This window comes from Amblyraja radiata, chromosome 1 (assembly GCF_010909765.2).
Source record: "Amblyraja radiata isolate CabotCenter1 chromosome 1, sAmbRad1.1.pri, whole genome shotgun sequence".
Lineage (NCBI taxonomy): Eukaryota > Metazoa > Chordata > Chondrichthyes > Rajiformes > Rajidae > Amblyraja > Amblyraja radiata.
Window position 1 is genome coordinate 107010397 of NC_045956.1, and position 14112 is coordinate 107024508.

Consider the following 14112-nt stretch of genomic DNA (forward strand, 5'->3'; position numbering starts at 1 on the left):
TGTAGCCTCTGTATTTCTGTCCATGAGGTCTTCTGCGGACAGTGGCCATTGACAAATCCACACCTGACTCCTGAAGAGTGTTTCTGATCTGCTGGACAGGTGTTTGGGGATTTGTCTTTATTATAGAGAGAATTCTTCTGTCATCAGATGTGGAGGTCTTCCTTGGCCTGCCAGTGCCTTTGCGATTAGTAAGCTCACCAGTGCTCTCTTTCTTCTTAATGATGTTCCAAACAGTTGATTTTGGTAAGCCTAAGGTTTGGCTGATGTTCTATTCTTGTTTCTCAGTCTCATAATGGCTTCTTTGACTTTCATTGGCACAACTTTGATCCTCATGTTGATAAACAGCAATAAAAGTTTCCAAATACGTTGGAAAGACTGGGTGCCGAGAGCTCTCTGCATTAAGGAGGCAATTAAACACACCTGAGCAATTACAAACACCTGTGAAACCATGTGTCCCAAACATTATGGTGCCCTGAAATGGGGGGGACTATGTATAAACACAGTTGTAATTTCTACAAGGTGAAACCAAAATGTATAAAAATGGCCTTTATTAAAATTTCACAATGTGCACTTTAACGACATGTGATTTTTTTCTATTACAAACCTCAAATTGTGGAGTACAGAGGCAAATAAATAAATGATAGGTCTTTGTCCCAAACATTATGGAGGGCACTGTATGCTCTTGATTTGCTGAAGAGAATCCAAACCAAGATGAAGTCATATTAGGGATTATTTCACTGTGGGCATTGCTGTAAAACTGTAAGGTAGTGCTAATTCTACAAAAAAAAATCAAAGGATTAGTAAAAACATCAAACAAATTAAACGATTCTTCAGTATTTTTAGGGGTTACATCATTCGCAGTGTTGTGTTGTAAAACTGGAGCTTATAATTCCAGTAGATAGAAAAAACAATCAAACCCCAAGCCTGGTTAAGCACTGGAATTTGTTTATTGATTGCTGTTAATTAACAAGTTTGATTAAATAGGAAGTCTTATCCAAAGATTTTTTTTAACCAAATTTAGTATTTGTATGGGTTGTACTCGGGAGACTGTAACAAATGTGCCAAGATCACTTAATAAACATTTTCCAGTATTCCGAATACATAGTTTAAATTTAGGTGATGATACCCTACAAAGAACTTCAATGAACAAGTTCGGAAAGTGGAAAAAATTGATTTTATAAATTAAAAACTGAAAGTGGCTTGCAATTCTTGATAACTTCACAACATATTTCTCATTCAATCTTCGTAAGTCAAGAAAATTGCATCCAAATATGAGAAAACCTATTAACACACCTCAAGGTAAAATCCTTCATGGCTGTACAAGTTCAAAAAAAGCTTTAGTTTCTTAACAGAATCAAGTACAGAAATTAGTACTTAGTAATTAGTAGATAGAACGCTCAGACATTTATAAAGCTCTCCTTCCTCATGGTCTGCAATGACACCTAATCTAAATGCACAAGGAAACTGATTACATTGCAAAGGATCTTTACGCCACTTTTCTAGTAAATTGATTATCTTCAGTTTTATTCTGCAGAACAAAAGTTACTCAGTACAGTGGAAAAGATTACTGCTATAAATCCAAAACAAATAAATCACATATCAATTAAAAATAAGGTAACATTTAGCAGAATGCCATTAAATTCCAGTTCAGGGCATACAATATGACTCACAATATAAACCATTTGAGTTTTCCTTGATTAAATACCCTCAATGCTTTATTTGATGTTTACCAGTAATTTCCTGCAGAAATTACAAATTTACAGTCTGCTTTTAGGCAATTTTTGAATTATTTTTAAATTAATGGTATATTCAAATTACTAATTAAAAAGTAAATAGAACTACATAACCAATGTATCAAAATACAAAGTTTAACACTGATCTAAAAGACAAAATCTACTTTTGGATGGTGAAACAAAGGTCATGATAAATTGGTAGTTTGCCAACATGGGCATACATGTTAAATGATTACATGCTTGAAAAATACCATCCATGTTTCAAAGCTTTTTATTTTTCATGTTGTTGTTGTATTTTGATCATTCAAAGCACTGTGCGAACTGTGCAAAAGAATCCCAACTATTCGTTTGATCTCAAATCACAACGATAATTCAAGGAGTGATTATCAATTTACAGATTTTTAGTTGGCTTGGGTCATCTACGTTGACAATAATTATTTTTGATTGCACTTGCACTGAACAGTAAACAGAAAGAATGAAAAATAAAAATGCTATATTAGCCAAAAAAAACAAAGTGGATATTTTAAATTGGCCAGTCTAAATACAGATTCTCAGAGGAAGAAATAAAATAAACAGCTGTAATATAATTTATATAAGTAGCCTTTTTTGCAACAAATTTAATTTCCATATGTGTAGCAATATGATCCAGACGCTTGCTCAAGATTTCAATGAAATTTTATCACAACATATCTAAGTAGACAAAAAATGTTACCTCAGCTTTCATACAAATTCAAGTTAAGAACTATCACATGCATTAATCATTTTTAACATTATGAATGCTGATATTTTCAAATCTTTGTAGGGTTTGAGGAAATTTGAGTTAAAAAAATCCTTGCATGGGATTCATCCTTCTGTAATTTTTGAAAAAGTTCTTAAATAGATATTTCTGCCTCCTAATTATCTATGGCCATACCATTACTTTTTATCTTATCAATTGAGTTGCAATAGATAAAATGCAAGCATTGCCAGAACAATTCCACAGATAGGGATCATCAGATATTTCCTGTACTTCTGCCAAGCCGTCTCTTTCGTCTCTACTGCATCCCGTCTCTTGTTCTTCTTACGACGGCCTTTTAGTCTTTTCTCAAAGGCTTCTAATTCCACCTGGGTAAAATGCCAGACAAAACAAAATTTACTTTGAAATAAAATTTAAATGTTGAAGATACCTTGTAGGAGAGATAAAACAAGTATACATTTCAGGTTAATCACTTTTAGAGAGCTTATCCATGGGCAACATACAAAATATAACAAAGCGAAATAGCCCTGCCAATTATTTGGTTGCAATAGAAGAGTTTAGAATAGGTGCACCTGTCTCAGCTGGAAGGACTGCCAGAGGGCGGAGGTACAGGGAAATGTGTTACATCTCCTGCAGTTGCAGGGGAAAGTACTCAGGGTGGTTTGGGTGGGAAGGGCTGAGTGAACTAAGGAGATGAAGGAAGAGAGGCGGAGATGGGAAGATCAAGGTTTCAAGGTCAGTTTATTGTCACATGTACCAATTAAGGTGGGTTCACATTGAAGACAGCAGTCACGCAAGAGAACGACGTGTTTGCTGCTTTGTACCCCACCTGGGGGAAACATTTCTCCCCTCCCCAATTCACACTTCTATCCTTTTGTCTTTTCAGCATTACCTTTGTCCAACCATTTTCCTATGAAAACACATGACACGCCAGGCCAGTCTCTTCCAGCTTCCACCCCCCCCCCCCCCTTCTGCCCCCATGATCACCGAAGAAAGGCTCCGATCCAAAATGCCACCCTATCCATGTTCTCCAGAGATGCTACCTGATCCACCGAGTTAATCCAGCACTTTGTGTCTTTTTTTGAAAGCCAGCAACTGGAGTTCCTGTTTCTCAGGCAGAATAGTGTTGGTGACAATAAAAATGTCATCAGTACCCTTTGATTTCCAAGGTTAAAGAAAAGCTAGCCCAAGATTTTCACTTGAGCATCGTCCAATGATTTTACTGAATGTGTGCAAACTTACCACTTTGGCAAAAAGGAATAGAAATATGCTCTGCTATTAGACCTGCCAGAGTGAAAATGATTCAGAGGATATTACCTTTACTTCCCTTTTAAATTACAGCCAGAAAACTGATTTGACTGAGTTGCTAGAAAGATTAGATAACAAAACACGATTTTAGGAATATGACAATCATCCAGCATTGACCCTAGCCTTTAAATTTAGACGTACGTGGGTGAGTTTTTAATTTTCCATCATTCACTGATTACTCAAACTGTAAATATCACGATGACATTACTGGAATTGGTTTTCAGGGCAAATGCTCAACAATTGAGATACAGAATCAGAGATAGACCAGACATCATAGTTTTTTTTTACTGGAAATGGGAACTAGACAAAAATATGGTTTTTATATACAATATCGTTGAATAAACAATAAATAATGTTCATCAGCAAAAGGGGGGGGGGGGGGGGGGGATTACAATGCCGTTTTCTCCTGCCTGTCCCGAGATATATTTTCTCAGGCTACTACCTAATGCTGAATAATCGTTCCGACTGCTGTTCTGTGAATTATTTTTTTTAAACCGCGGGACAATTTAATGGCTGGAGTAAAATAAAAAAGCGACTTCTAACGCCGTCAACGGGACGGATCTCCCGTACGGGACAAAACATAAGGTAAGTCATTTATTTTACATATAAACTTGCTTCTTAGGATTACTTTAATCAAAATCAGCGAAAATGTGATTATGTAAATATACGAACCGGCAGTGTTTTTCCTGCCGATATGGGGTTTAAATTCACTGCAAACCGCAACGTTCCAATCGATCGCGTTCCACAAAACTCACTCGCAAGATGATTAAAATGGCCATTAATTTATGGGAATTAAACACTAAATTGCTTCCATTTGGCCTATAAATTCATGACAATAAGATTTAAAAATCATGTTATATTGTGAATTCTTGTGTGAATGTTATTTGGACACTTAGGCTATTTAACCTTTTCTTAAGAAATGGATAGATGTTTAGATCTAGTAATTGAATTTTGTAATTAGCTACAATTAGGTAACTAACTAAATTATGCTTTAATTTCAGGTCATCCAAGTAAGATTGTTTCATATTTGTTTCAGAATGCTTCAATCCATAATAACTGAACATTTCATTCAGTTCTCTTAATTTTTAAGAAAGTTATGGGCTTTTGACTGTCCTCGATCACAGCTTTTGAGTTAAGTCAATGGAAAAGCAATAGGGAACAAGATGCTAATTTCAGTATGAAAATGGCCATAACTTTTTTAATACTGAAGATATGTCAAATTAAACTTATTTTTATGCTTAATCTGTTGGGATAAATTGCAGACTTAAAATGTTGTAACATTGCTATATTTAGCACACAAAGAGCCAGTGGTGATAATTACGTTTCCTTTCTTGGAGTTTATTGTGTAATTGTATTATTTGGCTATGCACAATCCATGCTGTTTTAAAATGTATATAATAACTATGTTAAATAGGTTGAAGGCCAAGAGCAAAGTCAGTAACACCGCCATCATGGAGCTTCAGTACGCGGATGACTGCGCCATTGCAACACACTCTGCAGAAGACATCCAGGGCATCCTGAATGCCTTTGCCAAGGCATACAGAGCCATGGGCCTAGCCTTAAATATCAAGAAGATCCTGGTCCTACATCAACCTCCACCCAACCAGCCGTCTACCCAGCCCACTATAAAAGCGGACAACACCACTCTTGAAAATGTTGACCACTTCCCCAACCTTGGCAGCATTCTTTCCTCAAAAGCTGACATCGACTGGGAGGTCAACCATCGCCTGAGTTGTGCCAGCGGAGCCCATGCCAGACTCAGGAAAAGAGTCTTTGAAGACCGAGACATAAAGGCTGTAACAAAACTGCTGGTCTACAGAGCTGTTGTCCTCTCCACCCTGTTGTATGGAGCCGAGTCATGGACCATCTACAGCAGGCACCTGAGAGCCCTGGAACAATACCATGAAAGATCCTTACAAAGATTCTGAGGATCAGCTGGGAGGACAAACGCACCAACATCAGCGTTTTGGAGGAAGCCAACATGACCGGCATCACCACCACAATATTGCAGCACCAACTTTGATGGACTGGCCATGTCATCCGCGTGTCTAACACACGTCTCCCTAAACATATCCTGCACTCTCAACTGAAGGAAGGTCGACGAGCCACCGGTGGGCCAAAGAAACGCTTCAAGGTCAACATCAAAAACAGTTTGAAGAAATTCCACATCACATCGAGCAACTGAGAGCAAATTGCACTCGACAAGCGCTCCTGGAGGAAATCCGTGCAGGAAGGAGCTGCACGTCATGAAACGGAGCTGCGCTGTGTTGCAGAGACAAAGCGACAGCACCGTGAGAGAGAGGAGGCCTGACAACTACCAACCACCACCAGTCTCCACTGCCCACTTCACACTAAGGTGTGTGGATCACAGATCGGCCTTTACAGACATCTGCAGATCCATAAGTAGACGATCCTATGGAGAGGAGAGGACAGTCATACTTGTTTCGAGTGATCGCCAATGATGATAACTATGTTAAAACGTAACTAATTTGACAATTTTATTTTGCTCCATACCTCGCAATTGGTTCATATTAGCCTAGATTATTAAGCCAGCAGTATGAAACCACCTGCATTTTACTAAATTTTACACAAATTGCTGCACGTCCCAAGCCCTGCAGAAATATAGACAGGGAATGTCAAGTGTTTTCAAGATCCCCAAAACAACAAATATATTTGTAATGGTCCTAGTTGAAAATAATAGAGCAGGAAACCAGGAAAACATGTTGTTCTTCAAATACTGATGTGGGATCTTTTCAATTCACTGAACAGGCAGTCAGAGTCAAGAGTCAAGTCAAGTTCAAGTGAGTTTATTGTCATGAGTGTTCTATTGGCTTATTACCCGAAACAGAACAAGAAATTCTTATTTGCAAAAGTACAATAGATATGTAAACGTAAAAGTACTCTCTAAACACAATAATAAACACGCCTCTAACAATCCCCTGCTCTCTTTATTCTCAATTAACTATCAAACCAGATAACGTTTACTTTTACTTCGGGCCACAATATTCAGATGCATTAAAGAACAATTGCCAGATCTCTCTTTGATTAAAAATATGCCAAACTGACTGCTCAGTTGAAACGCAGATGAATTAATGAAATTCATTTCCGACTGAATTACGTTGACGCACTTGTAGATTATTTCAGTCAACACATCAGATAAGGATGTGACTATAGATTTCATTTTGTGTTCATCTGCCAGTGATTTCTGCTCTTAATATTCTGGATTTTGCAGATAAGTTACCAACATTTCCCCCAAGTGCATGCCAAGAAAAAAACTCATGAATGAATTTGGACTTTTTAAACTTGCTAGTCACTGCCTAGCACCATTCCTCTCACCACAATCTGATGTCAGCACGGGACCATGCCAACATTTGCGTTGGGGCAACTGCTTGAACAGCTATGCGATTTTGGTCTTGACACCTGAACCTTAGTCCACATGGTCTAAGGGACGTCTTATTTAATTTACATTTTGAATTGCTCAAATTTGTTATTTTAATTTTCATATGAGCACATGTAATTGTTTGGCATAATGGTTCAGTTTTGAATATTAATAAACAACTTATTAATTGCTAAATTAGTTCATATTTCTGAATACTTTTAATGGATGTAAATTATCATAGACTTCAAACAACATCAAATGCACGGTTTAGCTCACAATAAAATAATTTAAGAGGCTCTATGCACCAGCTGCCTGCAACTGATTGAACATAATCAAAGCTATTCCTGCAGTTCATGAGGAGGCATTCACTGCCTACATGCACTGCAGGCAGTCATTCCAAAGCTTTAGGAGACTACACTGTAGAAAAGAAAACCAGGAATGAAAACTAGTAACTCAGATTCAGCACAATAGCAGAAGAGATGGAGACCAGGAGTAGACCTATTAATTTTGTGAACTGAAGACTGCCAGAGGGATTGACAACAGGATCAATGCCCCAAGGACATGGGTGCAGAGCTGGAAGTTTAATCGCAAAGTCATTGAACACATCATCAAATCACAGAAACCAACAGCTGCATCACGATGCTTGGATACTACTCAATGCATTCCACCGCCATTACTTATCACCATACAAATATAACCAACACACAAGTTAACCATCAGACACCTAGATAGTTGCCAGTGCTACATGCACGTCAATACAGTGTCCTCCATAATGTTTGGGACAAAGACCCATCATTTATTTATTTGTCTCTGTACTCCATAATTTGAGATTTGTAATAGAAACAAAAACCACATGTGGTTAAACTGCACATTGTCAGATTTTATTATTTTTATACATTTTGGTTTCACCATGTAGAATTCTACAGCTGTGTTTATGCAGAAATTCCCCATTTTAGGGCACCATAATGTTTGGGACACATGGCTTCACAGGTGTTTGTAATTGCTCAGGTGTGTTTAATTGCCTCCTTAATGCAGGTATAAGAGAACTCTCAGCACCTAGTCTTTCCTCCAGTCTTTCCATCACCTTTGGAAACTTTTATTGCTGTTTATCAACATGAGGACCAAAGTTATGCCAATGAAAGTCAAAGAAGCCATTATGAGACGGAGAAACAAGAATAAAACTGTTAGAGACATCAGCCAAACCTTAGGCTTATCAAAATCAACTGTTTGGAACATCATTAAGAAGAAAGAGAGCATTGCTGAGCTTACTAATTGCAAAGGGACTGACAGGCCAAGGAAGACCTCCACAGCTGATGACAGAGGAAATCTCTCTACAATAAAGAAAAATCACCAAACACCTGTCCGACAGATCAGAAACACTCGTCAGGAGTCAGGTGTGGATTTGTCAATGACCACCGTCTGCAGAAGACTTCATGAACAGAAATACAGAGGCTACACTGCAAGATGCCAACCACTGGTTATCCGCTAAAATAGAATGTCCAGGTTACAGTTTGCCAAGAAGAACTTAAAAGAGCAACCACAGTTCTGGAAAAAGGTCTTGTGGGCAAATGAGACGAAGATTAATTCATATCAGAGTGATGGCAAGAGCAAAGTATGGAGGAGAGAAGGAGCTGCCCAACATCCAAAGCATACCACCTCATCTGTGAAACACGATGGTGATGGTGTTATGGCCTGGGCATGTATTGAAGGTACTGGCTCACTTATCTTCATTGATGATACAACTGGTGATGGTAGTAGCATAATGAACTCTGAAGTGTATAGACACATCCTATCTGCTCAAGTTCAAACAATTGCTTCAAAACTCATTGGCCGGCTGTTCATTCTTCAGCAAGATAATGATCCCAAACATACCGCTAAAGCAACAAAGAAAGCTAAAAAATGGTCAATTCTTGAGTGACCATGTCAATCACCTGATCTGAAAACAATTGAGCATGCCTTTTATATGCTGAAGAGAAAACTGAAGAGGACTAGCCCCCAAAACAAGCATTAGCTAAAGATGGCTGCAATACAGGCCTGGCAGAGCATCACCAGCGAAGACACCCAGCAACTGGTGATGCCCATGAATCGCAGACTTTAAGAAGTGCTTGCATGATAAGGATATGCAACAAAATACTAAACATGACTACTTTCATTTACATGACATTGCTGTGTCCCAAACATTATAACAATAGACAATAGGCAATAGACATTAGGTGCAGGAGTAGGCCATTTGGCCCTTCGAGCCAGCACCGCCATTCAATGTGATCATGGCTGATCATACCCAATCAGTACCCCGTTCTTGCCTTCTCCCCATATCCCCTAACTCCGCTATTTTTAAGCCCTATCTAGCTCTCTCTTGAAAGCATCCAGAGAATCTGCCTCCACCGCCCTCTGAGGCAGAGAATTCCACAGACTCACCACTCTCTGTGAGAAAAAGTGTTTCCTCATCTCCGTTCTAAATGGCTTACTCCTTATTCTTAAACTGTGGCCCCTGGTTCTGGACTCGCCCAACATCGGGAACATGTTTCCTGCCTCTAGCGTAACAATCTTATATGTTTCAATGAGATACCCTCTCATCCTTCTAAACTCCAGAGTGTACAAGCCCAGCTGCTCCTTTCTCTCAGCATATGACAGTCCCGCCATCCAGGGAATTAAGCTTGTAAACCTACGCTGCACTCCCTCAATAGCAAGAATGTCCTTCCTCAAATGAGGGGACCAAAACTGCACACAATACTCCAGGTGTGGTCTCACTAGGGCTCTGTACAACTGCAGAAGGACCTCTTTGCTCCTATATTCGATTCCTCGTTATAAAGGCCAACATGCCATTCACTTTCTTCACTGCCTGCTGTACCTGCATGCTTACTTTCATAGACTGATGTAGAAGGATCCCCAGATCCCGTTGTACTTCCCCTTTTCCCAACGACGCCATTTAGATAGTAATCTGCCTTCTTGTTTTTGCTACCAAAGTGGATAACCTCACATTTATCCGCATTAAACTTCATCTGCCATGCATCTGCCCACTCCCCCAACCTGTCCAAGTCACCCTGCATTCTCATAGCATCGTCCTCACAGATCACACTGCCACCCAGCTTTGTGTCATCTGCAAATTTGCTAATGTTACTTTGAATCCCTTCATCCAAATTATTGATGTATATTGTAAATAGCTGTGGTCCCAGCACCGAGCCTTGTGGTACCCCTAAGGGCGGAAAACCTTGAGAGGTGGAGGACATCCCCCCCCAAGCTTTTGTCATCCGGATTTTAAAATCTTCGCTTTCTGCAAGACAGTGGAGGTGGGACTGCTGATCGAGGGTGCCGATTGGACGAGAGAGACGTCAGTCGGCAGGCAATGGGGACGGGACATAATGATTCAGCGCAATGATTGGAGGAGGAGTGGGGGGGTGGGACTGAGGATAGAGTGCGGTGATTGGAGGAGGGAGACGTGGCACAGACCTGCGCCTAATCCGTAGCCAGGATCGATCCCGGCCGGCTCTCCAGTGTTGTCCCGTCCCCACCCGAGTGCCCCACCCCCCCCTCCCACGGGTGGCCAGAGACGTCGGCAGTCAGACGGGAGATGTACCCCCAGGCCTACAGCCAGCGCAGAAAAGCAACGCTAAACCCAGCTCAACGCTGCCTGTCCCGCCAGGTTAACCTGCCTGGGCTTGCAGGAAATATGGCCATCGTGGAGAAGCAGCGCTGGTATCCCGTCAGTCCAGTCAGGGCTTGTAGGTTAACCCGGCGAGACAGGCAGAGTTGAGCTGCATTTAGTGCTGGATTGAGACTCCGAAGCCTCGCGCATGTGTGTGTGAGTGTGCGCAGGCGTGCGCAACCGCCAAAAATTTGTGTCCCCCCTGTCTCCTCCATATTTTGATAGCGAGTTCCGTGCCTGGGTACCCCACTGGGTCTGCCATTCTGAAAGGGACCCGTTAATCCCTACTCTTTGTTTCCTGTCTGCCAACCACTTCTCTATCCATGTCAGCACTCTACCATGTGCCCTAATTTTGTCCACTCATCTCCTATGTGGGACCTTATCAAATGCTTTCTGAATGTCCAGGTACACTACATCCACTGGCTCTCCCTTGCCCATTTTCCTAGTTACATCTTCAAAAGATTCCAGAAGATTAGTCAAGCATGATTTCCCCTTCGTAAATCCATGCTGACTCGGACCGATCCTGTTACTGCTATCCAAATGTGCGGCTATCTCATCTTTTATAATTGACTCCAGCATCTTTCCCACCACCGATGTCAGGTTAATTGGTCTATAATTCCCTGTTTACTCTCTCCCGCCTTTCTTAAAAAGTGGGATAACATTAGCTACCCTCCAATCCACAGGAACTGATCCTGAGTCTATAGAACATTGGAAAATTATCACCAATGCATCCACGATTTCTAGAGCCACTTTCTTAAGTACCCTGGGATGCAGACCATCAGGCCCTAGGGATTTATCAGCCTTCAGTCCCATCAGTCTATCCAACACCATTTCCTGCCTAATGTGGATTTCCTTCAGTTCCTCTGTCAACCCAGATCCTCTGGCCACTACTATATCAGGAAGATAGTTTGTGTCCTCCTTAATGAAAACAGATCAAAAGTAACTGTTCAACTCATCTGCCATTTATTTCCTTGTTCCCCATAATAAATTCACCCTTTTCAGTCTTCAAGGGTCCAACTTTGGTCTTAACTAATGTTTTCCTCTTAATATACCTAAAGAAGCTTTTACTATCCAGCTTTATATTCTTGGCTAGCTTACCTTTGTACCTCATCTTTTCTCCCCGTATTGTCTTTTTGGTTATCTTCTGTTGTTCTTTAAACATTACCCAATCCTCTTGCTTCCCGCTCATCTTTGCTACATTGTACTTCTTCGCTTTTATTTTTATACTGTCCCTGACGTCCCTTGTCAGCTATGGTCGTCCCTTTCTCTCCTTGGAATCTTTCTTCCTCCTAGGAATGAACTGATCCTACACCTTCTGTATTATTCCTAGAAACACCTGCTATTTTTGTTCCACTGTCATCCCTGCTAGTGCATCTTTCCAGTCAACTTTGGCCATCTCCTCCCTCATGGCCCCATAGTCCCCTTTATTCAACTGCAACACTGACACCTCCGATCTACCCTTCTCCCTCTCCAATTGTAGATTAAACCTGACCTTGTTAAGGTCACTGCCTCCTAATGGCTCATTAACCTCGAGATCCTTTATCAAATCCGGTTCATTACATAACTAAATCCAGAATTGCCTTCTCCCTGGTAGGCTCCAATACAAGCTGTTCAAAGAATCCTATCTCCAGGCTACTGATTGGGGGCCTGTAGATTAGTCCCATTAGGGTCTTTTTACCCTTACAATTCCTTAATTTCTATCCATACTGACTCCACATCTCCTGTTTCAATGTCACCCCTTGCAAGGGACTGAATTTCATTCCTCACCAACAGGGCAACCCCACCCCCTCTGCCCACCTGTCTGTCTTTTCGATAGGAGGTATACCCTTGAATATTCAGTTCCCAGCCCTGGCCCTCTTGCAGCCATGTCTCAGTAATTCCCACAACATCATACTTGCCAGTTTCTAACTGAGCCTCAAGCTCGGCCACTTTATTCCTTATACTTCGCGCATTCAAATACAGTATTTTGACCTCCGTATTCACTTCCCCCCTCGCAATTGGCCCTGACCTTACTCTGTTGTCCATTCTCAAGCTTTCCTTCCCATTAATTCGATAATCTTTTGTAATTTTTCCTGTAGCCACTTCCCCTTCAACTCCATCTTTATACACCCAAGTTGTCAATCCCTCCCCCCCACTATTTAGTTTAAACCCACACGTGTAGAACTAGCAAACCTGCCTGCCAGAATGTCGGACCCCCTCCAGTTAAGGTGTAACCCGTCCCTTTTGTACAGATCACCCCTACCCTAGAAGAGATCCCAGTGGTCTATAAATCTAAATCCTTGCTCCCTGCTCCAGCCCCTCAGCCACACATTCAGATCCCCTATCTCCCTGTTCCTGTCCTCACTAGCACGAGGTACTGGAAGCAATCTAGAGATAATCACCCTAGAAGTCCGGCATTTCAGTCTTCTTCCCAACTCTCTGAAGTCATGTTGAAGAACCTCCTTCCTCTTCTTCCCGATGTCGTTTGTGCCTACATGCACAACTACTGCCGGCTGTTCACCTTCTCTCTCAAGGATGTTCAGAATTCGGCTCGTGACATCCTGAATCCTGGCACCAGGGAGGCAACAGACCATCCTTGCATCTCGTCTGCTGCCACAGAATCTCCTGTCCACTCCTCGGATAATGGAGTCACCTACCACTAGGGCTCTGCCCGACGTCGGTCTCGCCGGTCGAGTCATCTCCAGGATCGGAACCACTGGCGTGTCCGCCGCTCGGACTGGAAACATCGTCTCCCCGGACAGTTCCCTAGAGGGTGTACCTGTTTACATTAGGCACAGCCACCTGAGTCTTCTGCACTCCACGATTTCCACCCTTTCTCTCCGTCACACACCCTGGTTCTTCCCGTAACCTCGGCGTGACTATCTCACTGTAGGTCCTGTCCAGGAAACGCTCGTTTTCCCGGATGGCCCTGAGGTCATCCAGCTGCTTCTCCAGTGCCCCAACACGGTCCTTTAGGAGCTGAAGCTGGACGCACTTGCCACAGTTGTAGCAGCCAGAGGCTCCATCTGTGTCCCTGAGCTCCCACATTCTGCAAGCCTCACACTGTCTCATCTGCCCCGACATCTGTTGACCACGCACAGTCCTCTCGAGCTTTAAGCGTAGCTTCCTCGCTGAAGACTCTTGAGCCAAAGACTCACATTTTACTCACAAGGCCGCTCCCTCACTGCCGCGCCCTAAGAGCAGTCTTGCTTATAGTGCCTGATAAATTGCCTAATTTACAAACCAAATTCCTCAGTTTTAAACATTCCCCCTCTGACTCACTTCTAACTCTCCTCCCACTCGGGCTAGAGCCAATCAGTGCTTTTTCCTG

The 14112-nt window shown here is 41.8% G+C and overlaps 1 protein-coding gene across 1 annotated transcript in view; it reads right to left on the reverse strand.

The window, feature by feature from the left end:
- Nucleotides 1-923: 923 nt before the first annotated feature.
- The window catches only part of nfxl1 (nuclear transcription factor, X-box binding like 1), a 124348-nt gene continuing 111159 nt past the window's right edge, over nt 924-14112 (reverse strand). The window contains exon 22 of the mRNA XM_033028165.1: nt 924-2837. Within this exon, the coding sequence (XP_032884056.1) occupies nt 2664-2837 (174 nt within the window). The 3' untranslated portion in view covers nt 924-2663. The remainder of the gene's footprint in view (nt 2838-14112) is intronic.